Raw genomic sequence first — 26,683 nt, 5'->3', positions numbered from 1 at the left:
GGGCTGTGGAGTCTCCTTGAATGGAGACATTCAAACCCACCTGGACACCTTCCTGTGTAACCTCATCTGGGTGTTCCTGCTCTGGCAGGGAGATTGGACTGGATGAGCTTTCGAGGTCCCTTCCTATCCCTGATGTTCTGTGACTCTGTAACCTTTCCCTCAGCGGATGGACAAGCCCCATGGACACCAGACCCAACACAATTTACCCCTCACGATCGGCGCTGTTCCCGCCGGGGCCGGGCAAGGTTTTACCTCAGTGTCCTCAGAGGTATCGCTATGTATGGGCTGTCATGGCGCCCAGGGGCGGCTGTGAAGACCCAGGTCCCCCACCCGCGCACACCGCAGGGGGGACACTGGGGACAGCCCCTCAGCGAAGCCACCGCGAGCAGCGCTGTGGGCGCGGAGACGCGTTTAAACCGCGCAGCGCGGGGTTGCGCGCCAGCCCACCGAAGCCCCTCAAACCACAGCGAACCCGGAGGGAGGAGCACCGGCATTATGCCCTGCCCAGAGGGACAAAGGCGACCGTCCCGCCCGGGCGAGGCGGAGCTGTGACGGCTGCCGCTCCCCGCGCGGGGCGAACCGCCCAGCGCAGCGCCTGTCGCTTTAACCGCCCGCCGTGGGTGGTGGCCGGGCGCAGTGCGCATGAGTTCGGGGCCGGTGCTCAGCGGAGCCCGCGGCTGCTTGGAGTTGCCGCTTCTCCCACCTGCTGTCCTTCGTTCGGGCTCGTTCCCGCTTCTCGTCCTGTCCTTCGCCAGCCGGACTGTTTCCCGCAGCCGGTGAGTGCAGCCTCGCCCTGCGCGGACTCTCGCTGAGGGATCTTCGCTTCCCCCTCGTTCCCGGTTCCCGCAGCCGTGAGGCGCTGAGTTCCCGCCGCTCCGCTGGCCGCGGGTTCGCTCCCCCTCAGCGGCCCCTTCGGCGAGAGGCCGCGGAGCGCCCCGCGCGTTTGTCAGTTCTTGATATGAGTGGTTCAATATTGGTCTTATTAGTCACTAATGGGTTTTTAATTATTTTTTCCTTACGCTGGTCCGTGTAGCTGCGCGGTTCTCGTTCCACTCTCAGTGAGTGGAGGCTGGCGCAGCCCCAGGGGTGCTGGGTTAGTTTTGTGTACAGAGCAGGTGAGGAGAAAAACTATGAACTAACCGCTTTCCCACAAATGCGAGGCTTAGTTTCCCTGTATCGAGCTGTGTTAAGGGTTATTTTTCTGTTTTTCAATTTGTTTTTATTTTTCTTCTTGGATTTCTCTTCCCCATCGTATCTTGCCTAAAAAGAAATTTCTGTGTCATAACTGGCAACTTCAAAATAACAAAAAAAAAAAAAGGGGGGAGGAAAAGAGAATTAAATAAAGGTTTAATACCCATGCATTGTTAAACTTTCAGTGTATGGTATTGCTGACTGATTAAGGGTGATGGGAAAGAGCTGCTTTATTCCTCTTTATTGTTTTCAGACTACCTGCAATTTAATTTTAGCATTGGCAAAAACTGTTGGCTGAAATGTGGCAGATTGTAGCTCAAAATGCCCTCTTTTTTTCTTTGTTCCCCTGCCCTGTGTCAGGTGCCTTTTCCATCAGGAGATGTGAAGCGTGAGGCGGCTGCTGCTTCTCAGAAACATAATCTTGGGTAGTTTGGGGAATGTTGAGTGTGTGTAAGAGAAACCACACCCTTAAAAACGCTCTTGGGATTTTTGATAGTCCAGGATCTCAAGGGCATGTTTCCTGAATAGTTTTTGGTTTAGTCCGGTAGCTGAAAGTGGAGATCTGCTGTGCTTGGTCATGGGCATGGGTGTAACGAGAGATGATTCCTGTGGTAACAAACAAGCAGATGAAACCGGAAAGAAATTTGGAAACTTTGCAAGGATTTTAAGCTATAAAAAAATATCAGAAATGTAAGCAACAATTATTCCTTTCCCCTTCCTTTTATGAAGTGTACAGAAGGAAAGACTTCTTTCCAAACCCTGAAGCATAAGTCTTGGTTTTAAAAGCTTTTGCAATTTCTGGCTTAGGCTAATAAAAAGGATGTTATTTTAAGATTCCTCTGCAGATCCTTGACTAATGTAGCATTGCAGATGGAGTTCATTGTACAGGTACCACTATAGAGAATAATGATTGTGCCTTTTCTCCTTCCTTTGCAGTAATTACTCCTGTGTGAGGGGGGAAGCTGGTGTTTAAATAGTAAAAGGGCGGGTGGGAGGGAAAGTTAGGTCTCAAAGAAATGAAGATACTAATTATTTCTATTGGATAGATTTTTCTAGCTGTGTCTTTCTTACCGAGGGTTTGTTTGGGCTTTTTACAATGCACAGTGAATGAGTAAAATGAAGTTTTACGACTAGAAGTACAAGCAAGACCTGACATTGCAAAGGAGCAGGGTGATTTGGCTTTGCATCTCTATATTTTGTCGCTAGTAGAACTCTTCTCTTGGTTGTAGCTGCTTTTTCTCTGCGTGCCTCCGAGAGAAATATTAACCAAGAATGTTGGCAGAGGGGCTTGCTGGTTGGATATAGCAACTGAAACAACTCCTGAGCAGTTGACAAGTTTCAGGCTGACTGACCTTCTAAAATACCAGAGCATGAAAACAAATGAGTGTACCAGTGTGGCTTTCAAAGCCAGCCAGCCAGGCTGTGTCAAATGCTGTTACCAAGTCTTCCCTCCTTTTTTTTAGTTAAAAAAATAAAGGAATTTTAATTTCCAGTGTAGCTAACTGTCTAAAGATATCATTTTCAATTGGGTGTGTATTGATTATCCCTGTACTGAGGAAAGTCCAGGGCAAGACTCTACTGCTCTCTTTTGCCAGTGCTGTTTTCAGCTCTGTTTGCCTTGGGCAGGCAGACCTTTATGTACTTACATAAGAATGAAACATGCTTTAAATTAGCTGCTTTTTAAAGCAAACACCTCTGCTTTGTGCTTCAGATGTCTTCTGCCCCCCTCCCAGTACCAGCACAGCAGTCACAACAAGAAACGTAGGAGAGCAACCTAAGAATCGCCTGTGAGACTGTGACACAGACGTACCAGGGCTGAAAATTATTTTGCTGTCTTAAATACGTTGTAAAACAGGATTTGGTTCAGTAGTTACATAATGAAACCCTAAGCCCCAGTGATGCTACCTCTAACAAGACAGAAGTTGACTAATTACAGAGGAGTCTGTGCCTGAAATGGTTTGTGTACTTTTGATGTTTCTAAAGTGTTGTCTGTCACAGATAGTGCCACCCTGATGTTAACATAGACTTAAAAAGAGTAACTCTAAAGTAATTGGACACTTTTCTTGTTGAAATTTGCATAAGGCCATTTGAAGTCGGATGAGACCTCAGCCATTGCCTGGATGCATTTGAAGCCCCATGTAATACTGGATATCTGGGTGTCTCTGGGTATCATGTGTAGCTTCCCCACTGAGCAGATACTGGTCATCAAATCTCAACCACAGAGCACCAATGAGAGCCTTATCCTTGGGTAAGGCCTTAATCTGAAGAAAAGTAACTACTTGTCACTGGCTGTAGTTTTAGTTGGGGCAGGGAAGGATTATGTTGCTGTAAATCTGTGAGAGATGAGAGCAACTCAGGGATCTTTTGTTTTAATCCACAGTGTTATATATGAACCTTTGCCATTGCTTTAGGCAACAGGATTCGGCTGAAGCTGTTGTTGATGGAGTGAACTAGAAACTGAGTTTACTTACAAGGAGGTTTGAGGTGGTAATGGTCTAGGCTTTGGCAAAAGGTCTCTTGTGTTGGCTTGGTTGTCATCAGTTTTTAAAGCATGGGGTCTCAAAAAACTAAAAAGGCTGTTATTGAAAATCCAGAAAGACCAGTTAAAAATGAAGCATAGTACTGAACTCCTTTTCTGGTATCTTGAGGCTTATATTAATGTAGTCAGAGGTGTGACCTTAAGCATGATTTGGAGAATTCAGTGTAGTAATTGAATTATCACTTGGGCGGTGAAAATGTTGGTTTGTGATTGTTTCCTTTCTTTCTGAGTGGTTGCTACATTTAATTGGAGATCCAATTCAGCAAACCATTTAAGCGTGTGATGAAATATCCTAGTGAAGTCAGCTGGATTTAACTTTTACTGAATTGGTGCCTTGCCCATCTAGTTCTTTTAAAAAATTATGTACACAGGATTAATTATTTCACTGTTGGCAGCTCTCGCAAATTCTAGTGTGAGTTGTATGAATGACATTCAGTGTGTTTCTTGAGGCTCCAGCTTCCAGATTTAGAGGACTGAGAGAATCTTTGTTTTTAGTTTTTAAAACTAACGGATTTTGTAGCTCTCCAGCCTGTAGAGGAAAGTTTGAATTGTCATGAATGCATGACAGAAACCAGAAAGTTTAAAACAAAATATTGCATCGCTTTCCCTTGAATTTTGTGGGTCTTGTGTGGTTGGTAAGACTGTAATTACTTTGATTGTGGCTGCATCTCAGCCTAGGGCTGCCATGCTGCTGTGAGGGTACCCCGAGTTCCCGCTCTGCTAAATATTGTTCAAACTTACTCGATGCCTGTTCTGAAAATATCAATCAGAATTGGTATCCAGGGTAATGTCTATAAAAATGCTGTTGGCCTGGTTCCTGTTTAGAGGACTGTACTGTCACAGACTGGGGGGATGTGTGTGTGTTTTTGTGCTTATTTTTTTAATGGTCAGCATTTTTATTTGGCTGGCTGTACTATGGTGACAGTCCCTAAACAAGGGCAGGAACTTTTCCTGGTTACTGGATGTTAAATAGCCATGACTGTTTTGGACAGACAGGATTTGTTATGAGCAGATAAGGAATATGCATCATAGTAAAATACATTAGCGCATTGATATGGAGAAGAAAACTCAGAGTTCAGCTGTGTTGGCCAGTTTTGCTTTACTTTGATTCCTAAACATCAAGCGTTGCCAGTTGTTACTTCAATTTTGTTTTGATTCTTTCTATAACAATACCTTATAAATTTACTGTCTGATTCTGGGCTTTTTATGTGCTCAAAGCGATACCTTTTCAGCTGTCCTGTGTGCTGCTGGAGTTAATCAGTGTCCCCATGAGGACTGTCCTTTGTAGGTGGTGCTGTCACTTAGTCTATGCCTCTACCAGAAAGCTTAGGTATCCCTGTAGATCACAAGAGTGGGACATGAGTTCCCCCAAAAGCTCAAGGGCTTACTCTGTATTTCATATCCCAAAGGAGGTAAGAATTCAGTTGCTGGTAGCTCTGTTCGTAAGGAGGAATATGCCCACCTTAATGGATCAGTTGGTTTTGAGGAGCCTGTAACAGCAGTGGCTCAGTGAAGACAGGTCAGGGGCCATCTGGTTGTGTTCAGCTGTCATCTTGTACAGCAGGTTCGAAGGTATGTTGCAGGACTGCTTAATACAAGGGAAAATTCATCAGGTTATTAGACACAAATACATGGCCCGTTTTGGGAAGCCCTCGGGTCTCCTGACCACAATGTGCAGGAACCTGAATGAATTCCTGCTTTCTGCTTGTCGTCTTTTACACGCTCTTCCCTCAGCGTCTGCTGCTGTCAGAGGCTAATAAAAATACAGGTCTCTAGCTTGCCTCTGTACTGTCATTTTTACAGGACTTATCCCACAGTAACGCTTTGACCTCAGAGCACTTTCAGATGTATTTTCCAGATGCTTAACTTTCCAAACTCAAGCACCATCACAGAGTGCAAGACAACCGATGGTCTGTGCAGAGCGGAGTGTGTGTTGCTATGTTGTTGGTATGTCTATATAGAGCTGACAGATTAAACAAACCTTGCATTTCACTGGCCAGTTCTTCTATTTCAGTTGTATCATTGAGAAATGGCTGTTTAAGCACAGGCAAAGTGTGTGCGATGCTCAGAATACAGTCTAGGCTTAGAAATGTAGCTTAAAAACATCTTTTATGCAAAGAGTGTTCTAGAAGTTGCATGTATATTGAAGGGAGAAAGAGACTGATACTGTGCCCTTTTAAAAATGCATGATAACTTCCTAAAAATTGTTGACTCTACTTACCTTAAATATATCGTGCAGTAAGTGGGATGATGCTGTCTGCTGGCTTTTGGCTTCTGCCTTATGTGGTGGTTGACTTTTAGCCACTAAATGTCATCCATTTTTGCAAGATTGATCTTTTTGCCTATTAAGCTAGTCTTCAAACAGGATTATTAATAAACAGGGTTTTTTTTCCATCTCCTGCTACTACAGAAATAGTCACTTACAAATGCTAACGTTGAACTACAGTGCAGAAGTAATCTTAGTCAGCAAAACTGTAAAAATACCATTTTTAAAAGGACAGACTGCACTGTATCTTTGATGGCAGCTTACTACAGTCTCTCTGAATTATGTGCCAAAGGAAAATTAAATCTTTGGAGGTAAAATTCAATGTTGACTGCAGAATATTTCAATTTCCTCCCACTAGCCTCTGAGAAACACACACAACAGGTGAATTCTATTGTTTTAAATAACTCATAAAGATAGTTCTAGTGTAACTGAGCAGTGATTGTTTCAGTTGATATCATCACAGCTGCCCTAAGGTGCCTTTTTGGTTTGATATTTGGGCTGTTCTCTCCAAATAGTACTATTCTTGTGACAGTTCTGCACTCTTGTATCATGGTCTGACTTATTTTTTTTATATATAAATACATATATATGAATCCATAATGGTACAGGCACACATCACTTCAACCAACCGAAAAAACCCCACTACCATGCATTGAATAGATCAAGCAACAAATCCTGTTGTGAGCAACTTTCATATTTAATGCATCTCTGAAGGTCAGGAGGAGCAGCCGCCTGTGGTCCTGCTGTTCTTGCTCTCTCTGAGGATGCTGACTGTGTTTTTGAACTGTTACCTAGGCAATCCCACTGAAACAGGGTCTCCTTGAAATTCACTAGATTCTTGGCTATTTCCATCTTAAATCCACAAAGTCTTTCACTTAGAGGGGACACAGAAAGAGGTGACGGGACGTCTGTGTTAGCCATGGTTAGGAGGGGAATTTGTGAAGCGTGCTCTGTGTATTGCAGCAGTGTAACTGTGCAAATATGTAGGAGTTTTGCCCTTAAAGCATGAAAAACGCAGCAAAGGGGAGAAGAAATAATATGTGAATGGGTTACAGTCTTATTGACATGTACCCTTGAAGTGTTAAAAATAACGTGAAAGATAGAGGGGAAAAAGACTTGCTCCCCACCCCTTTTTTCAGGCTCACAGGCCATCACACCTGCTCCCGAGCTTCTCAAAAATGAGTAAAACCTCCCAAGCAGCCCCGGGTTACAACACAGATGCAGAACCGATGCCGTGATGCTGCTTGATCTTGTGTGGGTGGCACAGTTGCTGCTTTTATTCACTGTTCACACCTGTTCTTGAGCTCCAGTATGAGTAACAGGAGCTCGCTGGGAGCAGTTATTTGTTGTTATTTAAGAACTTGTGGCTTTAATGGTTATTGCTACTGGATCTGGATGTTCCTGCTGTCCTGGATGCAGATAGCCCACTATGAAGCTTAGACCTCATTATGTTAAGGTTTTCCTGTTGGAGAAAGCAGAGCAGTGTTCTTAAATACCTTCTTCTTCTTCAAAGTTTTAGCCCATTAATTGGTTTATTGATAACTTGGATTAATATCTTCATTTGGTTAGGCTTTAATGTAGGTCTTGTCTGTGATATGTGTTGTGATCTGGAGCCATGACCTCTCATAATGTAGTCTATCAAATGTTCACTAACAGTTTTGAGTATAACTCTAGAAGTCTAGTACTCTGTTTCCCTGAAAATAAGACAGGCTCTTAGATTAATTTTTTGCTCCAAAAGATGCATTAGGGCTTATATTCAGGGATGTCGTATTTTTCCATGAACAACGATCTACATTTATTCTGGACACCTGGACAAAAAATGATGCTGATGAGAAATAATACTCACCTTATGTTGGATGTCAGTAGGAGTACTCACCTCTTGCTGGTCCTGCTTACAAAAAACATTCTTGTCCATCTAAACATGAACTTGAAAGTCATTATATGAAATCTGAAATCAGTGGGAGTTTTCTGTGATTTTTTTCAAGTTTTTCTCTGATAGTTTTGCCATCTAAAAGTTATATATATATATATATTTGTGTTTGTGTGTAGCATTTCAGAGGAGTCAAGATTTTCACTGATAATGTTGCCTTCTAAAAAATATATATATATTTTCTTGTGTGTGTGTGGTTGTGTGTGGCTGTTCAGAGGCACGGAGTTTGTTGTAGATGGAGCTGGATGTTCTAGACTGGGGCTGCTCTTTCCCAGTTCAGCTTTCTGCAGCAAAGCGTGTTGGTTTGAGCCTGGGTATGTGGCAGCCAGAGGTGCAGCAGCTGCTGCTGGGCTCTTCTCTGCCTGTCTCGTGATTCTGAAAACCAGGACCAAGAGCATGTTTCTACCTCTGTGGCATCATTTAAAACCACTATCCTGAGGATGCATTGCATCTATTTATATATTTATTAATAGAAGAAAGGCAGAATGTTCTCTTTATGTAAAAGTAAGGCTAAATCTGAATCGTTAGACCTAATGTTCATTAGAAAGGCTATCAGATGCTTTTATTATGGCAGTTCGTGTGGATTGTGCTTCCAAGACTTGCTGGACCGCAGCCTGTGCCATGTGCAATCTGTCCCACAGGACACAGGCTGGTGCCGCGGCACAGACGAGCGAGCGTTGGTACGTACCGCTGGTAATGTCATAGCCCTCTCCATCAGCGGGATGGGATTGTTGCTCAGCGTTGGCAGATGTTATCTCAGCGCCATGAAACACTAATCAGCTTACCGGGAGGCTCTGGTTTCTCAGCCCTCAGCCAACAGAGGTAGGGAGGCAGCAGAAGCAATCCAATTGAATTGGAAATGCAGACTTGGCTTTGCTTCTCATGTCACCTCTCGAACCGTAATAAAGGGAGAAGCTCTCGGGAAGCAGGACCATCTCATTTCATGTGTACAGTGTCGGGGCAGTGGTGTCCAGTTCCCAGCTGGTTGCATTTAACGTGGTACCTCAGAACAACTGTTGTTGAGGAATTTGTCACTCCTGCTTCCCAGTCACAGGGAGGGTGAATAGATGGACTGTTAAAGAACAAGACAATTTATTTTTGCAAAGGATGTTTTAACTTACTAGAGAAAGAAATAAGCTAGGTTCTACTTTTTTACCCACCCCTGTTTGTGCTGGTGGTACACAAGGATGACTTTTATCTTTGTGATACTTTGAGAATGAAGAAATTCTGCCAGAGTGTTTTGGGAGGTGATGACAATTCAGAAAGTTATTGCAGAACGGAGCACTAGGGTGGCTTAAAAAAAAATGGGGGCTTATGCACCAGCGCTTACTGGAGCAAATGTCTGTTCCAGTAAATGTCTTCCAAATGTACAAGCACTGTTTCTTTATGGCTGAGTGAAATAAAAGCTTTGTAAGCTTTAAAAAGCAATTTTGCTATGTAACAAGATGGTACAGAAATGGCGCTAAGTTTTGTTAATGGATCTTTCACCAGAAGAAGTTGACATAGAGCAGCTCCAGTAACACAGGAGTTAACTGCAGCAGTGTTAGGAAATAAACTGGTTTCTGTTTCCCTGACATGATCTGATAAATAGAATTCTTGTCTAAAAAGCTAATAAAAGATGAAGATATTTGAACTGCATCAGTTGGTATCTCAGCTGATGGGGTTTTATTACTGTTAATTATGTGTCATAATGGAAAACAATCAATCTGTAGGACAGGTATGTATGCAGGGTCCATGCTTGTAACTGTAAACATCTGGTTTGGAAACATACAACATACAGCCTTGCTATGTAGGATTTTTAAAGTCACCATATAGAATACAACCAGTTTTTGGAAAGGTGCCCACAGGTGGCAGATGTGTTCTAGAGCATATATATACACCCTTCAGTAACTCATGTGGGATTTTTTTTACTATTTGTTTTCCATTTTTTGTTTTTCAAGTATTTTAAAAACCAAATTTAAATGTAACGCCTTGTTCTCTGTTTTCAGAAATGAATAAAGTTAGCAGCCCTACGTAATACGCTGGTGACATTCTACACTGCATCGGGATCGATAAATCAAGAGAGTGTGATGCCTAGAAATATCCTCTTGGATTCCTCTGAAATGGCATCTGAAATATCTCTGAAGCACGCAGGTGGGAGCATGGAGATGGGTGGCAGCGTGGAGAATCACAGCAGCCAAGCTAAGTGCAGAAATCCTGCCTTGGTAAGTGTTTAATGAGCCTTATGCTTAATGATCCAAATTACATTACTAGCTTCGTTCACATCACAGGAATATTTTTTTTCATTAAGTGTTGGGTTTTTCTATTTTGCAATTTCTAGTCATAAATGGTTGCTTGTGGTCTTGGCTGAAAGGCCAGATATAACTAGTTTGATTTGGTACAGCAGCTTGTTTTTCTGGTCTGGTTGTCCCTGAGAGATTGGAAATTGCTCCTCTCTGGCTGTTCCTCCCAAGGAACCAGGAATGGTGGTGAGGAGCACACATTATGCTGGTGCAACCCTTCATGTGATGCACAGTTTGCAAATCCCTGCCCTTGCTTTCTTAAGTAGCTTGGGAAGGAACTTAAGGGTAGTGTTGGCTCTATATGCTGTTTCTTGCCTAAGCTCTTTGTTGACACTACTGAAGGTCGTCAGCTTATTCCACCTTCATGTAATTAGGTGAGTAACAAATACGTCACCATAAACAAAGCTGTCTTCACGTTAGTGAGGATGAGTGTGTGGCCATTTAAATAGTACGTGAGTAACTGAGGGAGTAGGATGCACTTCTGCATTTTTCCAATTAGCAGGATGATTCAGGCAATGAAGTCAACAGCACTGTTTGTACTGTGACAGGCTGAGCCTAGAAAGCAGGTATGGTTCCTTGCATTTTTTTTTTTAATCATCACAACCATTTGAAAAGTATCCATTTTTAATTGAGCAAAGAGCTCTCTGGTAAACATGAATTCCCTAAATGGGAATCTAAATCTCTGCCTTGCCTTAAACATGGAATTAGGCTTTCCATATCTTTCCCTCCGCCCTCCCTGCTGGCTTCCTTGTAGTGAAGTAGTTTGTTACTGTGGAAGAATAAGTGATGAAAAGAAGTTGGCAAGTTGATACCTGTATTTATCTATACACCTCAGAAACACTCAGTGTTTTTGTGCTGCTTCGTGAGCTTTTTGGCAGCTGAGGTAATTCTACTCCTTCTTGTTTGTTTCTAGTGAAAATACAACTCAGTTTACTATACTGCTGTATCCTTAATGCAGCTTGTGTTGCTAGTTAACACACAAAACAAGTATTACTGAATTTAGTCCCTTAACTGTTTCGGATCTGCTCTACAACAAAGGCCTGAAGGGTCAGGATGGGAGAGGTCAAGAGAGTAGCCAAGTACACAGTTTGGACTCAGGTATTTGGAGTATGTTATTATATGAAAACTGACTGGATCTTGGAGAAATACAGTGGGACTTGCACTTTGTTAAAGAATTATAAGTTAATTTTATGCAGAATTACAAGTTAATTTTATACATTACTCTGACTCCAGTTTTCCAGGTCATCAAATTAGTAGCCAATCATGTTTCCACGGGCTTTATTCTTAGCTGCAGTAGCAGGCGTGAGACTGATCATTTAAAAAATCAGTGTTGAATAACAAGGCTATGTATAAATCAGTGTTTGTACAGACTCATTCTGAGTCTGCTGTGTCAGAAAATGACATGAGTTCCCTTAGTCTAACTAGATCTTACCATATGATGATGCATCAGCTAGAATTGGAATCCCTTCTGACTCTCTAATACTGTAATTTATAGATAGAGTAAAAGCTGGCTGCAGGTTTTGGCAGTTCCCATCAGACCTGTGCATCAGCAAAAGTTCCTGAAGCTTTTAGTTTGCTTGTTTTGAGTCTGTGCCTGAAGAATGTGAAGCATGAAGCGACAAGTTCAGTTCTGGCACCACAGATCCCCTTCCATGACTGCTCTTCCAGCACTACAGTAGGTGGCATGTCCCATAGGCTGACAAATAGCATGTGCACAGTAACGGGTTGGGGAATGGAAACTCTTTTCAATAAAGGCATAATTTAAGTTTCTGAGTTTGAACATGAAGGAAATTCTGGTGATTGTAATTGAGTAAATAGGACTCAAGTCTTCAGTGCTGCTCAGATCTTTCCTTTTTGTGATCTGATGTAAGAAAGCTAAATTGTCCTACTGCCTGATACCTTTTATCTGTTTAGGCTTTAGAAATTCTCACAATAAAGTGCAGTATTCTTCAAATATTCCTTTTCTCTATCCTTACCTAACTGTGTGTTAAAAGAGTGATCTTTACAGTCCAATAAGCATCAGAGGATTAGGAAGAGGAAAAGCCTGTTGGTGGAACATGTTCCTGGAGACCTTAACTACTTGTTTCAGTAGTTTTGCTGAAAAGATTCAGAAGGTGCTGAGAGGGAGGGGACAGAACTTAGTGTAGACAAGTAATTTCTAATTAGACTAATTCTGAGAAAGGAAGGGACAGATTTATTATTTTCTGGACACACCAGACCTTCTTAGCTCTGAAACAGAAGCAAATACAGTTTTACTTGGCTCTTCATTTGTCCTTCTGGGTCTGTTCACCAAGAGGCACAACAAGGGAGGTTGAGGTTGACTTTGAGGGTTTTTTTAATGGCCTTGCAAAGGAAAAAAGCATCGCAGGGTTTTTTAATGGCAGGCCTTGTGCTACTGCAGGTTCCCTCCTACTTGATTACAATAAGAAGAGGCTCTTAAGCTTCTTGGTGTCAAACTGCATTAGTCACTAAATATAACCTTTGTGTTGCATCTGTGGGATTCAAACAAACCTGGGGATGTGATGATAGAGACAAACACTTGGACTGGCTTTAGCCCACGCTGGCTGTGCAGGGCCGGTTTGCCTGTCGGCTGTTCTCACACGCTGTGTCTGCGCTGGCACTGCTTGCTGTGGAACTGGTTGTCGGGTTAGGGATGACGAGGAGATGGACGTGAATTGCCATGTGCCAAAAAGGTCTTAAAATCCGGTGTGTGATTCCCACCAGTCAGGTCAGTTGAATTTTGCCAGGTTTCTCAGCTGCTTCTTACCTGCATGGTGGTGCTTTTAGTTAAACTTTGTCAGCTGCAGTCCTTAAAGGCAATATATATGTATATATATTATTTTTAATGGAAAGCAGGGTCCTGTCTTGATTGCAGTAGAATTATCCATATAAATGATAGATGTTCAGGTCTGAATTTGTGCTGCCAAACCTATCACAGCAGCTGAAGACAAGTACATGAGCCTACGTTTACATGGGAGGAATGTTTGCCTTGGTATTTTCCTCTCACACCATCACCTAAAGCTGTTTCTTTCCCCTAGCTTTTCTCTGTATCTTACAATTGTAAAAGTTCTTATACATAAGGATATAAATTTGCACATATATTCTTATTTCTTTTTAGTGAAGGTGGTTTTCTGGCTTCATGGAATCAATCACACCACCCAAGGCAGAGGGTAAACAAGAGCTCCCTGTTCTGCCTCCCAAACCCATTCCTGAGTGACACTCCCTGATATGTGGTGTAAGAATTAACTTGCAGTGAAATACGGTTGCAGCAACTTAAGGACACTTAATTCAGAGATAAAACTAGGTCTTGGCTTTTTTTTTGGAAGCGATTTGTCTTGTTCCATTGACTGAATAGGCACAGACCGACTTAAGACCAATCCGTCTTTTTCAGTGCTTCACTCTGGTAATTGTACTGTGTAACTATTTTCAGCTATGAGTAACTGCTTTAGTTTCTAGGTGTGAATAACATGCTAGGACAATATATCACCCATGAAAATCATGCCAGAAGGTGCTGGTTGTACCTTAAGTGAGCTGTGCCATGTGGAACCGCACTGGTAGCGAGCTGTGTCAGTGCCTTGGATCTGATGCAACCTCGGTATTACATATTCTGTATCTGAACACATCTTACTGAGTGACAAGTTTGAGGGACAGTGAGTTTGTGTTACTCTCAGTGGATTATGCTGTGGGTTGTTTTATTTTATTTTTGCCTTTGGCTCTGACAGATTTTCGGTTAATGCCAGTTTATCACCACTCATTTTGGGGCAGTGGTGACCTCCAGAGTTTAAGTGACTATTTCTTTTGGTCCCTCATCAAATGGCTTAAATTGGCAGATAGCAGTGATTCTGAAAAGATGTCTTGCTTATTCTGTGTGTTATTTCTTCAAACGAACTTCCTCTGGCTCTAATGAGACTTGATACCCAGTCAGTGAAGATGGTTTGTCACTACCAAACACCTTGTATGGTACAGGTGACATTCTCGACATTGGTTACAGAGACAAAAAGAACAAGCATGCTGTGAGTAGTCTGAGCTGACTCAGTATCTTATTTCACCGACTCAGCCATTTAACTTGGGGTTTACCTGGTTATTTTGTAGTAATGGTGTCTCTTGGCATCTAAAAGTTAGTTGCTGTGGCCTTTATCCTTTTTGGATCAGTACGGATGAATGCAACAGACTTCTTTTTTTTAAGTGTATCGCATCCCTTTGCCAGGGCCTCTCTGAAGAGGATCTGGCACAGTGTGGTTTTCAGAATTAGTGGAAAAGGATATATTGTGTGTCTGTTAGCTCACTGCCACCTTTTTTTCCTCACAATTTCAGTGTGCAGTGTTTTGTGATACTGAACTGTGCTTCAGATACATTCAAGGGAAAGTCCTAAGAAAGTCTTCTTTCATAAAATTAATGTTCCCCCCCACCTTGATACTGATACCCTGCAGGCTTTACTGTACTACAGCATCTTTCACCATGTCCAAGTACTTTGCCAAATAACAATACCCCAAAAAATGGTGGCTGTTTGTCTTCTATGGGTACAGCTGTTTTTGGGCAGGTGGAAGCCATTCTTTACAGGGTGCAGAGAGAGCTGTGCTGTGCTTCATCCACTTTAAATTGATTTAGGGTGACTTGTAAGCAGTATGCCTTTGGGAAATAAAAGTCATTGTTGCTACCAGCAGGACAAGGAGTAGAGAGGATGAGGGGCTTGAGTTCTGCTTGCTTTGGATCATGAGTACAGAACTAAGGTAAAGAGCCCAACTCTAGCAAGGCCTGACCTTGCTGTAAAATGTCCTGTGAGAATGTGCATAGGACACAAATTGCCTCTAGGGTCTACAGGCTGCATCATTTTGCTTCAAAGCAGGATCTGGTAAGTAAAGGTTATTCCAGCAGGTTGGCAACTTTTCTCTGTAACCCTCGTTGATAGACATTCCTGAACTTCCAAAGCTGTTTCTTTGTACTGCACTACTTCCTTCTTCAAGGAATGCTTGGATTAGAGTTTGTGGAACGTGAAAGCCAATTTTAACTTGTCTTCAGTGCACGTAGCGGTCAATGTTTTATATGTAAAAATACGTACAGGGTTGTGTCTGCGTACCACCTGTTCTTCCCTGTTTTAAAACATAATGTGCTCCAGCCTTCCTGTGCAGATAAACTCTCAGCCCTCCTTGCTTTCTTCTGGACCGTAGCCAGCTCAGTCGCATCCTTTCCAAAGTACAGCGACTGAATCTGAACTCCATGTTCCAAATGAGGATGTGCTGTTATTTCATCGCCCTGGTTAATATATGCCAGAATGACACTTGCATACCTGAACAGCACTTGCTTTCCTCTTTGGAGCATTTAAACTGACCTGCAAATCTTTGTCTTGCATAGATGCTTAGCTGTTGTTCGTCACCTTTATATTCATGCGTTCAACTGAATTTCATCTTGGGCACTACCAGCACGCTTATACAATTCACAAAGGTTTTATTCTGGCCCACCTCGTTCTTGCAGCAACACCTTCCAGCATAAGGGCATCAACAGATACTAAGTTAATTGTCTGCTGTCGTTAGTGAAGTATCAGATAACAGAGATGTGGGGATTAATCTCTTTGGGACTTGCCTTGTTTCATTATTCAATTTATGATATATTTTGGAGAAGCAGCATAATGTATCTCTCCCCCACCTCCCAGTTCTATACATATCATGCAGTGACTTCATCCAGGCATAGTTTCCATATTCATGTAATGAATATTCATGTACTAAAGCCTTCAAGGCTTATCACATCTCATGATTATGCCTCTTGGTCAAGCCAGTCACCCTCTTGTGAGAAATGAGGTTGCTGAGAAATAATTAAGTTTTGCAAAAACAGTGTTTAGTGGCTTTTGTTTGAAATATCTCCCAGTTTTTCCTCAATCAGCCTGACTTTGATAGCCAAAGAGATGTCTTTAGAGTTGAAGGAGATTTTTTGCATTGGTTTAGCTTGCTTTAAAAATAGGTTTGGAGTAATTTAATCACTTTATTACTTCAGTTAATTTAGTTTATTTTTTAAATACTTCTAGATCATTTATTTCTTCACTTATGACCTAATGATTATATGCTCTCCTAGCTATTATGAAGCGCACATGTACAATTATGTTAATAAACTGAAGAAGACAACATTCAATATTACAGTCTTCTTCTTCACCAAATGAAATGGCATTATCAGAACCATCAGGTAGTGGGTTTTAGAGGAAGTACTTTTTGACCCAGCACACAGTTAAACTATGGAGCTCATTGCCACAGAATGCTGCAAGTGCCAGCTGTTTAAATGGGCTTAAACAATGAGATGAATTAATGCTAGAAAAGCTCATTAAGGATTATTAAGTGCACAGATACGGATGCAATGGGGAAGTCCTTAAACCGTGTATTGCTGGAAACTGGATGTCAGGAAGAAAACTATAAATCCGTGCAGTTTCCAGCAATGCTCTTCCCCCAGCCCCGCTCCCCTGTCCTGTGCGTTATAGGGGGTTGAAGGTCGGATGCTGAGCTAAATGGACTTTTTGGTCTGATCCTCTATGGTAGTTCTTGTTCTAATTCACTCGCTTCCAACTTAAGCGACACACTGGTACGATCCATTCTGTTTCCTTTTTCTGTAAATATAATCAAAGGCCTTTTTCTTCTGCACTGCAGCTTTTGTACCTGTTCTGACGCTGTTCCTGCGTGCAGGGCTGGCTTTAACCCACTCCTTTCTTTTTACAGCTGGAACAACCTGCCTCATTATTAGCAGGCTGAGGCCTAAGTAGTGCTACATATGTCTCTTTTCCTACATATTAGAATATTTGCTCCCTTCATGCTTTTTTTGAGAAGCATCCAGTCACTTCTCTCCCTGGGTGCTGTGCTTTTTAATTCTTTGGCACTGTCAAGGGATTGATGTATCAATTGAATCCACTGTTCTCCTGGTATTTTGCTAATTGAAGCGTAACTGTTTGACGTGGGTAGTACCATTTGGTTCTCGAGCAGTTTTCAGAAGAATTTTTTTAACCGTTGCGGATGTCTTGGGATTTGCCATACTGTTCTGTTCCTGTTACAGCTGCGCTGGCCTCAGGTTCTAGATCTGGATGTGATTTTTAAGAATTTCTTCAGATGCACGTGAAAAATTGTGGGCCTCTGATATTAAGTCACTGCTTTGTTAGGTGGGAAAGGGATCTCTTCTATGAAACAGATTATATTATTCTTTTCTGTTCCCTTTTCCCTTCTTTTTTATTTTTAATTCTTTTACACCAAAGACCATCATAAGTCTCTTTTTTGGTATAAGCAGGAAATGTTTGGCTGCACAGTGATCTAAAATATTAATGCCAGCTGAGCATACTCAGCTATTTCAGCTGTTTGCATCTTCAGCTAAGGCGTGATTTTCAGGTTTCAAATCCAGGCTGCCTTTTGACAGTGGCTTTAAAGTTGGTAGTGTTAGGTGTATGAGAGATTTAGTTTTGGGAGGTGTGTTTGTGTATTAAGAGTAGGGAGCTGGTGGAAAGTACGAGGGGAGTAATTTGAGTAGCTGAAAAGATTCTGCTTGGACTCCTAGAAACCCAGATTCTTCAAGGAGAAAGGAGACCTGGAAAACCAGCTCAGAAAGAATATGAACTGTTCCAGTACTTGGAACATGTGGGAAATGAACTAATTACAAATGGACATGGTAACCTTAGTTAAATCTGGCACCAGCTGAGTACAAGAACATTCCTCCCATCTTTCTGAAAGCTTTACTATAACGTAAGTAATATAAGCAGGCATTAGATAATACACCTCTGTTCTCAGTCACTGCTCACTTTACATCTCTGAGCTCCTTTAGTTTGACCAACTTGAGCAGGTTTATTTTTACAGTGCTTGTGTGTCTAAAATGGGATTATTTCCCTGTCTCTCCAACTGAAACGTGCCTCGCCTGAGGGAGTTTCTAGCCAGGCTGGATGCCTTGCATCTCAGGATGGTCACCTGCCATAATGCTGCCTGTTCTCCTGTTCTTTAGAGACGCTGGTTTTGGGGGTTTGTTTGCTTGTTTTTTTTGCCGAGGAAATGTGACTTGGTCATCTTGAAGGAAAACTGCAAGAGGAAAGAGATTGAGAGAGCTGGGTCTGTTCAGCCTGGAGAAGAGAAGCTGAGAGGGGATCTTATCAGTGCTTATACATATCTCAGGAATGGGTGTCAGGAGGATGGACCAGACTCTCTTCCGTGGTGCCCAACAACAGGATGAGAGGCAATGGGCACAGACTGAAGCACAGGAGGTTCCATCTGAATATGAGGAGAAACTTCTTTCCTTTGAGGTGCCAGAGCCTGGACCAGGCTGCCCAGAGAAGCTGTGGAGTCTCCTTCTCTGGAGACATTCAAACCTACCTGGACACCTTCCTGTGTGATCTGCTCTGGTGAACCTGCTTTAGCAGGTGAGTTGGATTGGATTATCTCCAGAGGTCCCTTTCAACCCAACCATCCTGTGATTTTGTGGAAGTGCCAACTGGGGTTGGTCTTTGGAGTCTAGGTATGGCATTTAGTACAAATGTATTTGCAGAGTGACAGTAGTTGTTTTTTGATCCCGCACCTAAAGGGAAACTGCTCATTTCAGCGAGATCCATGAGGGATGGTGAGTCAGGCAGAGCTCTGCCGACCAGTCCCCCTGCAAATCTTAGCAGTCATGTCCAAGTGCTTGGTCTTGCATCACAAAAACAGATACAAGAAAGGGCTTCTGGAAGTGTTTTGCTTCAGTTCACATGGTGTTTTGATCAAATGAGTTAAGCCCATGACAGAGCAGGTTGTTTTTAAATGAACGAAGTGCGATGCACTGATTCCTGCACTGTATCACGCTCTGGATCTGCTGCCGCCACAAAACTCTTAAATGCAACTCCTTTTTTCCCCTCTCCTGCGGAAGTCTGGCTCCTGCAATGAGCTCACAGGCTACAAAAGCTTCTTGGAGTCCAGTTCAGCTCCAGCCGGGACCTACCCAACAAGGGCTCCTTTCCTGTCATTCTCTCGCCTACCAGACATAGCAGCTGTATGAGTATTTGGGTGGGGAAGGAAGGAGATTGCAACATCCATTAAGGAAAAAAAGAAAAAGGCTTGTCTGTCTCTCACTTTTCAAGTGCAGCTGTAAAACTTTCCTTGGCCTTTGAAAAGTGAACTCTGCCATGCAGTGGGTGCTGTGGGATACGTCAGCCTTTGAAGTCAGCGCTTTAAATAGGCAAGTGCAAATGGCAGCCAAACTTAAGCTTTTGTAGCAGTTTTGCTGCAGGCTGGAGTAAGTTGTTCTGACAGCACACCGTGGATGGACAGACAGCCAAGATACAGGTGCCTCTGCAAGAGTCTCACCCTGCGTTCACCCTGATGACAATAAATTGGAATCTCTAGAAGTGTCGTTGTAAAATGAACCTCTTGTCAAAACCACTTTATTTCCCTGCAAGATGCCAGTCTTCTGTTTTAGCAGAACACTGTGCCAGCTGTGGCTGCAGCCCGCTGCATTCACATGGTTGCAGCCACAGATAAGCGATCCCATCCTGGAGTATCTGAGCCCAGAAGGGCTGAAAGGCTGCGTGTCTGTCTTAAGTATTCTGTTCATTTATTTACAGGGAAAACCTTCTGTTGGCCACTCAGGAGAAGGCAACTAAGAGCACTAAAGCATTTATTTTCTCATCTGTAGTGCTTTGAGTGCTTAGAGACTAACTGCCACCTGGTACAATGCTGCATTTAATAGTTCTTAATCTATAGGCATTACTTTTCTACAGAGGTGCATTGTTCTGACTTTTAATGCCAGGGATGGGGATAAAAGCTTTATTTGCACAGGAAGCTGAGTTAACAGGTAGAGCTGCACACAGGTTTATCCTAGTCTAATGTCAGATGATCTGAACAGGCATGGTGAGTTTGAAGCGAGTTGTGCTGCCCTAGCGAGAACATGTCTACCTCTGGGTATTTGCACTGTGTACTTTTAGGTATTTACCTACATCCCCCCAATCCACCATTGAGAAGTAACTTTGTTACCTGCATGCACAAGCAGATCACAGAATCACAGAATGTCAGGGATTGGAAGGGACCTTGAAAGCTCATCCAATCCAATCCCCCCATGGAGCAGGAACACCCAGATGAGGTTACACAGGAAGGTGTCCAGGCGGGTTTGAATGTCTGCAGAGCAGGAGACTCCACAACCCCCTGGGCAGCCTGTTCCAGGCTCTGTCACCCTCACTGAGAAGTAGTTTCTTCTCAACTTTAAGTGGAACCTCTTGTGTTCCAGTTTGTACCCATTACCCCTTGTCCTACCATTGGTTGTCACAGAGATGTCCTTGGAGAAGTGAAAAACGGAGGAAAGAAAGGAAACAGTCTTGTATTGCTTTGCTCAGGCCTTCACGTTAAGTTACTGATGGCAGAATTTCCAGTATATGCATGGTGGGAAAGAAATCCAATCCAGAAAAGGGAAAACGTCACTTACTTTTCAACAATACTTCGTTACATTCCAGAACTCACACAGCTCTCTTGGGAAATGCCTTTCCTGTATCCATTGTCTCAATGCAGTGCTTTTCCTAATCATTCTTTGTCATCTCCAAGCTTCTGGAAAAGTGAGTGTTTCCCAGGGTGTAGGTGGAGGGAACAGAGTTTGTGCATCGCTGCCTCACTTCTCATAGGGATATTGTGTTCATCAAGAGCAGTGACTCATAGAAAATGAAGACTGGGTAATCCAAGTGATTATTTATCACTTCTGTGGTCTACAGGATTATTTCCTGCTGGAGAAAATAGCCCAAGGCACTTTACTGCTAAGAAACACATCTTCATATTTATCAGAAATTTTTCCTTTCTGCAACTCAAAGGTATTCAGAAACCCTCTCCCTCTTTATTATTTCTTCTTTGCAATCTACCACATAACTCTGAATAACTTGGAGATTATGGTGGTAGAGCCAGGTTTTGGCTCCAGCTCTGCCTCTAAAAGCCAAGTCTCACTTGGGTCTGGAGCAAAAAGGGGATCGACCCATTTGTTGGACTGTTCTGAATGCACCCATTGCCTCCCACGCTGCTCCCCTCAACCCGACACAGAAATTCAAACAGCTTATTCCAGTGTGGAGCCTGAGGAAGCTCTCTTCACCCTTGTAAAGACACAGGTGTGGAGGTGTTTTTGCTGTTTATTATTTTTATTAATTATTTTAGTCCACTTTTATTTTTTTAGCAATGTGTTCTGTCCAACTCAAATGGACACTCGTCGTCTGAACTGAAGTTGGGTACTTAAAAGGATGAAATACTAGTTGCTGTTCTTCAGTCAAAACTGATGTAAACTCCTGGCTTTTCTTCTTTTTGTTTCTTTTTACATTTTCTTTTCTTCCTGTTTCATTTTAGTGTCTGAATGCTCTTTGGGAAGGGGTGAATCAGCAAATGGGAGATGCCTCTGATGTGACTGCTGCCTGTTTTATCCTGCCTTTGAAAAGTGGTGCTGTGTCTGCTATCACTGTACTTACCTGTACGCACCTCTGGGCCTGAATCTTTCTGATATTTTTCTTTTTCTCCCCCATAGGATGACGAGAGTCTGAAACACTTAACTCACGAAGAGCAGGATGTTCTCATGTTCTTTGAGGAAACCATCGATGCCTTAGAAGATGACTTGGAGGAGCCAGTCCTGCGTGACAGTGGCATCCACTGTCAGTCTCCAAAGTCAACAGAAGAAAATGTGTCCAGTCACTCAGAGACCGAAGATATCATTGACTTGGTGCAGTCAACGCCCGAGAGCAGCGACCATGAAGGGCCTCCCAGCAGAGACACAGAACCAGGTAACAGGATTTCTTGAGTGTGGGTTTCCCTTTGGCCCTGACGTACTCTAATTCTCAACCGAAACAGCTAAAGAAATTCTCTTTCTTCTTTACTCCTCAAGATGAATCTGTTAGACATCAGGAGCTTTAAGGACTGTGATTTTTGACGTGGTATTTCTTAACAAACTTTCTTTCCTTGTGGAAGTCATGCGTATGATTGTTGTTGAACTGCTCCCTCGGTCCCCTACCTGGTGACTGAGCTGGAACAGAACGGAGCGTTATGCAGAATCATCACAGCAAGGCAGAGCAGTGCTCGTCAACGCGTTCACGCTCTACTTCTTCATAAGACCTCTTCAGACTTTTTATGAGAGTTTTAAGATAGCGGATTGTTTGTGGTGTCACTTTGCGTGGCACTGAAAGGGACATGGTTCAGATTGGATATTAGGAAACATTTCTTCATGGAAAGGGTTGTCAGGCATGGGAACAGGCTGCCCAGGGCACTGGTGGAGTCACCACCCCTGGAGGGGCTTAAAAGACGTGTAGATGAGGCTCTTAAGGACATGGTTTAGTGCTAGAGTTAGGTTATGGTTGGACTCGATCTTGAGGGTCTTTTCCAACCAAAATGATTCTATGATCAATAGGTTTGCAACAAGATAGTGTATGGTGTGTTTTCTTCACCCTGTAGAGTTTGTTGTCTCTGTTTTTGGAGAATGGATTTATCAGCTGGTATTTTCAGTGGGATGTAACGTGTCCTCTCCTGGCTGTTATAATAAAAAAATAAGAATTGCAAAACTCTTATAGAAAAAGCAGCCATTGCAATACAGTAAAGCTAACACACAGATTGTGAATGAATGGCAGAAAGAGGGCTTCTAGAGAATACATTGTAAATACGGTGAGTCAAACTATATCATCACCTACAATATGCCATTTCTAGGAGTTCAGTTGTATTTTCTTCTGGCAATGTGGGTTGAGTTTGAGTTAGGAAGGTTGGGGTATGGGGAAGGACTGATGCTGGCTAATCCTGTGTGAAAGAAAGCCGTGGAGTCTGCTCTGTGTGAAGACTTAATAACATTATTGCTGCTTTGTCTTTCAAGTGTCGGATGCTACCCAGAGAACTGAGAGCCCCGAGCTGGCTGTACCTGCCGACCTTCCTCCACATCCCCCTGTACCACCAGCCGTGTCCGAGACGCTTCCTCTTCCTCCTCCGCCCCCTCCTCCAGTTCAGCATCCGAAATTGCTCCGTTCTATCCCCACCCCGCTCATCGTGGCCCAGAAGATGACGGAGACCAGGGTGCGCTTCCCCAGCGCCCTCAAGGAAGGGAATTCGGACAGGAAGAAAACACCCGTGGCCAACGGTGATTATTTTGTGGCTCCAAAACACCCTCCCGCACCTGCACCCAAACTGCACCGGTTCCCCAGCAACATCAACATAACAAATGTCAGTGGCAAAGAATTCAATGAAACTATTTCAAAAGCTGCAGTTAACGTCCAGGAGCGCAGAGCTCAGGTGATGGCCAACATCAACGGGGGAGCTTTTCTGGCACCTGAACTGGAGGAGAAGCTGCAGAAAAATGACTTCTTGTCACGTAACAGAAGTTCTTCCTTAAGGGATCTCTCCTCTGAGCAAACACGGTACGAGGCCCTGACAAAACTTGGCCTAGTGAAGGGAAAGCCAGCGCAGGACCAAGTGGATCGTGCCCCAGGCGCTCAGCAGCTGGATGTGCAGCCCAAACAGGCGCACGCTGTTCCCAATGGATATCAGAACATCCACCAGATTTTAAAAAGTGAGCCCAGCCCCTTCCTTCCCACAGGCAAAACTGTTACAATCAAACCAGAGGTAGCTCTTGCTGCTAACAAGGTCAGCAGCACCCAGCAGAATGCGGCAAAAACTTCTAATGACTATAAACCAGCCGGTCTAAACCCAGACATGAGGAGGAGATCGGGTTCGCTGCCCAGACCTTCCGGATTCCGATCCCAAGGGATAACGGTCAAGTTTTCTGGACGCGGCTCAACAGAAGAAGCTCGGAGAGAGGCGCTTCGGAAGCTGGGACTGCTGAAAGAGACGGCGTGATTTGGATGGGGACGTTTTGGCAGCGGGGGGGAGGTCACAGCATGGCTTTGTGCTCCAATAGTCCCGACAGGAATGGGATTAAATAGATTGGAAGATGAAAGTTTTCTGCTTCGGGGAAGCTCAGGCGGTACCGGATGCTGTGGAATGAGTGCTGGTGTCTGTCCCAGGGCTGGCACCACGCACCGTCACACGCAGCAGTGGGGTTCGGCTCTCCCTCCTGCAGACACACTCACCTGTTGCTCTTTGTGACCAAGAGGAGTTTTATTTAAGTCATGCTGGACTGTAGCAGGCAGCATCTCGTTAATGAAGTGAACAGTGCAGTATTGTTGTACATAGCAAACTGAATGGTGAACCTTCCTTTTGCTCTTTCTGAAGCCAAAAAGAGAGCTCCATTTGTCTTGCTCACGTGTATATCTGTTTGTGGGAGCTCACGATAATGTCAAAACTGAAATTTCTGACCAGCGTGACGCACTTCTGTGACTTTTTGTCTGTATTACCCAGCTTGGCTTTGTTCCCTGCCAGCGGTGGAGTCCTCTGTTCCCCTGCTCTGTCCTCACTCGACTCAACACCGCACAGAGGGTGGTTTCTGCTCTGATTTTCTCCTCGACAGAGCAACCCAGGCTTTGTGGGGGTGACCGCATCGCTCTGCTGCTTCACCGCAAGTCTTGCCTGTTCTCCCCAGCCACCTGCTTCTCGGTCACGCTCCAGCAACGACGTGTCTGGTGAGAGGCACCAGAGAAGCCTCAAGGACACGCATCGGTTCTTGCACTGACAGCCAAAGAGTCTCCTTGGTAATCTGTGACCCCAACTGTTCCGATGATCATACAGAGAAGCCATAGGAACAAGTTAAGTTTGTACCAAATGTAAGAACCTTATGTCAAAAGTCTTTTATGTTAGGGTTCCTGTGAAGAAACTGTTACGTTTTGAACCGTAGCTGTACTACACTGAGTAATTTTAAGTTCTGTTACTTCTAAAAACTGGCATTGGATCTTCCTGTAGCTTGACAGCTCTAAATCCTCTGTTCACAGCCTTACTCGATTCTGCCCTGCCAATGCATAACACAAGTTACAGCCAAAATTATTGTAGGCTATGTGGAGTTACAGGAGAGCACTGGATGCAAGAGCACACTGCTCCAGAATGGTCTGAGTTGGTGTATTTTGCCTTTGTTCAATGGATGTGCTTTCAAAGATGCCCCCAAAATATATTTGTGTTGTGACTCTTTTTTTTTTTTTACATGGCAAAGCTGCTCTTCTACGTTAAAAATCCCTTTTTTGTATAACTGAAAATACCCAGAAAAGCCATTTTAAAATCAAATGCCAAACTCCAGTCCCTCTGAATTTCTTACTGTTTTTCCTGCATGTTTGAGTTCTCTGTTTTGTTTTCTAAAGGGAAAAACTCACTTATTCTCTGCACTTTCCAAAGCCTCAAGCAACCCCCTCTCTTTCCTGAGAGCTGAGTAATGAACCTTGGAGAAGAGGAGGGGAGTGGCTACAGTAGAAACTAACACACCCTTCAGCTCTGAGCTCTGACATAACTGTGATAAACAAGCTTGTCCTTCTTGCGATAAAGTATTTCAAACTTGCTGAGCTGTACTTGGAAATGAAGCTGTTGCGAAGGAGAAATCTTCGCGCCACTTTCAACCTGCCTCATAAGTTAAAGTTTTGTTTTTAATTATCTGCTTGCTGCTTAAATTTTTAATTGCATTGCTACGGTATCTGTCTGGTTCTGTTATGTAGTTTTTCTTTTCAGCCTTTTCACTGGGTAAAGGATCATGTTGCTCACTGTGACAGCCACACTATACATAAGCAACCAGTAATTAAAACACGTGGCACTTAGGCACGCATAATCAAACAGAAGTGCTGCTGAAACAAAAACGGCTGCTTGATGCTGCAAGTGCTTATTTAGCTGGACTCTGAGTCTAGTCCTAAATTGGAGAGGCAAGGAAACACAAAATATATCAAAGCACCTGCATCGGTGGAGCCCGGAGTGGAGTCCTGAGTGTGGGTGATGCATCATAGTTTATTGACATAACCTGCTAAGTAAATTTAAATGTTTCATGACCTTTCGTGCTTTTAAATCCTGTGAAGGCAAATTCTTTGTGATGAATGTGAAGTGTGTGCAGAGCAATCATCTTCACATCTAATCATTTCTTGCCAGCTCTTCTTCTGAGTTGTTTACAGCTGAGGGTCCATGCTAAGCAAACAGGGAAAAAACCCAACCCTGACACTATTCAATAACTCTGTAACATAACCCTAGTGAAAACAATAATAATAATTAGATGTATAATATCTAAAGCATAAAGCTGCAATATGCTGAAGTAGCTGGATGGTGTTCTTTCATCCTTTGTGCAGGGCTGTGTCCTCAACTGGTGGGAAGTGAGAGTTAAATCTTCATTAGATAAACCAGTTTCTACCCAGGGAGGACTTGGAACGAGGTATTAATTGTGGCCCTTCATTAGAGCAAATATCCTGCTGGTAAATCCTTCTCTGTGCCTAAAACTGTAGTAAGTAAAGCCATGTACTACATGAAGTTAAGAGACTAGCTGCTAATAACCTGTATATAAATTTAGCTCTATTTTTTGTATGTTGTTTTGTGTGTATATGTTGCTGTGATTTAAATTCTTTTCCCCCTTGTGTTAGAGCTAGCTATCTTGCACAAATCTGATGAACCATCTATTAAACTGGGATAAAACCAAGGAAA

General features: G+C 43.2%; 1 protein-coding gene and 1 long non-coding RNA gene across 2 annotated transcripts in view; both read left to right on the top strand.

The window, feature by feature from the left end:
* The window catches only part of LOC135578323 (uncharacterized), a 262,971-nt gene that overhangs the window by 110,987 nt on the left and 125,301 nt on the right, over nt 1-26,683 (top strand). The gene's annotated exons all lie outside the window — the stretch shown is intronic.
* Nucleotides 548-26,683, top strand: PROSER2 (proline and serine rich 2). The gene is made up of 4 exons (XM_005510292.4): nt 548-776; nt 9,915-10,130; nt 21,681-21,933; nt 23,007-26,683. The coding sequence occupies exons 2-4, from the start codon at nt 9,996-9,998 to the stop codon at nt 23,981-23,983; spliced, it is 1,365 nt and encodes a 454-aa protein (XP_005510349.2). The 5' UTR covers nt 548-776; nt 9,915-9,995; the 3' UTR covers nt 23,984-26,683.

The sequence above is a fragment of the Columba livia genome, chromosome 1 (assembly GCF_036013475.1).
Source record: "Columba livia isolate bColLiv1 breed racing homer chromosome 1, bColLiv1.pat.W.v2, whole genome shotgun sequence".
Lineage (NCBI taxonomy): Eukaryota > Metazoa > Chordata > Aves > Columbiformes > Columbidae > Columba > Columba livia.
Note: the sequence above shows the minus strand (reverse complement) of the source record. Positions and strands in the feature narration are given on the sequence as shown.

Excerpts from the sequence above, each read along its gene's own strand:
- PROSER2 (XM_005510292.4), top strand. The coding sequence starts at position 9,996 with ATGCCTAGAAATATCCTCTTGGATTCCTCTGAAATGGCATCTGAAATA. Across the intron at positions 10,131-21,680 it reads AGTGCAGAAATCCTGCCTTG|GATGACGAGAGTCTGAAACA; the intron begins GTAAGTGTTTAA and ends TCTCCCCCATAG. Across the intron at positions 21,934-23,006 it reads CAGCAGAGACACAGAACCAG|TGTCGGATGCTACCCAGAGA; the intron begins GTAACAGGATTT and ends TTGTCTTTCAAG.